At 38.7% G+C, this 1,319-nt stretch overlaps 1 protein-coding gene across 1 annotated transcript; it reads left to right on the plus strand.

The window, feature by feature from the left end:
- The first annotated feature begins 211 nt into the window (after positions 1–211).
- Positions 212–1,118, plus strand: LOC108475492 (protein SEED AND ROOT HAIR PROTECTIVE PROTEIN-like). Its single transcript, XM_017777466.2, has 2 exons — positions 212–433; positions 556–1,118. Exons 1-2 carry the CDS (start codon positions 235–237, stop codon positions 876–878), a joined length of 522 nt encoding a protein of 173 aa, XP_017632955.2. The 5' UTR covers positions 212–234; the 3' UTR covers positions 879–1,118.
- Positions 1,119–1,319: the final 201 nt, after the last annotated feature.

Here is a 1,319-nt window from a genome sequence, read left to right on the forward strand (position 1 = left end):
ATACCACGTTATCGGTATGTGGATAACAACTCTTTGGAAGAACCATTCACGTTCAGTTTATGCCATCAGATGGCCTACATTTCTATGCTTCTTGTCGTACAAGCAACCAAGTTCATCTCCATTTCGATCCTGTTCTTTATACCATGTAATGGAGTGATCGGTATCTTTTTCTCTATATAAAGTGAGGCTAGTTACATATTTCCCTGTTTTCAATTACATATTATTGAAATTATCATGGTTCCCACCCGTTTCTTCTTTGCAGCCACTCTGCTGCTTCTTTCATCACTTGTCATTGTGGCTGCCATTGATTACAGTCAGGGGTCAGAGTCTGTTGGCAAATCAATGCCAAAGGCAAAAGAGAAGCCACTTCCCATTGGAGTTGAAGGACACATTCTATGTAAATCGGGCACTTCATCAGCGGTACCGATTCAAGGTAATATCTACAATCTGAAAACCACTTGTATATTACAAGTCTAAAGTTGTAGCTGATACTGATTTTTCTTCCTCTTTTTTTTTTTTTTTTTTTGTGTGTGTGTGTGTGTGTGTGTGTTTTAGGAGCTGTTGCAAGGATAACATGTGTAGCTGTTGATGAGTTTGGTTATGAGACAGCACCTTTCTCTTTCTCGAGCGATGCAACTGATGAAAATGGGTATTTCTTTGCAACCTTGACTCCTCCTGAGATCAATGATAAGATGCAGCTTAGAGAATGCAATGCGTTCCTGGAAAACTCTCCATTAGAGGCTTGTAAAGTTCCAACAGATGTGAACAAAGGGATTCGGGGTGCCATCCTTAATTCTCACCGTCAACTAGACCAAAGGAAAATGAGGCTGTACTGGGTCGGCCCTTTCTTCTACACATCAGAATCAGATGGCTATTAACATTGAATTTTATCCTTCTACTATAACAGCTAAACATGTTTTATTTCTCTTCCCAACATTAATTAGCCAACTATGGACCGTGGTTGATTGTGCTATTGGTTTTGGGGGTGATTTTATTGTATTCTTTGGATTTGTTATACGAGGAACGTAATAAGCTTCAACGACTATGATAATTCAATTAATCTATTTGCATTTGGATAATTTGAGCGCCTGGTTTTGATGCAAGCATGGTTGAATATCTGGTGCCACCCTCCAGGCCAGTGATGATGCGCTCTCTCCATCGTGCAGCCAAGTCTTTTCCTTGTAAAATTCTATCCATTAGAACGACATTTCAGATGCATCTCAGGTTAATTGGCAAAACTATATATAATTACCTGTAATATTTACACACCAAAGCCTATTTTTTTATAAAATATTAGTGGTTGAATGAATTAGCAAGGT

This window comes from Gossypium arboreum, chromosome 7 (assembly GCF_025698485.1).
Source record: "Gossypium arboreum isolate Shixiya-1 chromosome 7, ASM2569848v2, whole genome shotgun sequence".
Taxonomy (NCBI): Eukaryota; Viridiplantae; Streptophyta; class Magnoliopsida; order Malvales; family Malvaceae; genus Gossypium; species Gossypium arboreum.

What these genes read in the sequence shown, in the direction of transcription:
- LOC108475492 (XM_017777466.2), top strand. Translation starts at nt 235, where the DNA reads ATGGTTCCCACCCGTTTCTTCTTTGCAGCCACTCTGCTGCTTCTTTCA. An exon ending in ATCAGCGGTACCGATTCAAG is followed by an intron (nt 434 to 555) that starts GTAATATCTACA and finishes TGTGTGTTTTAG; the next exon opens with GAGCTGTTGCAAGGATAACA.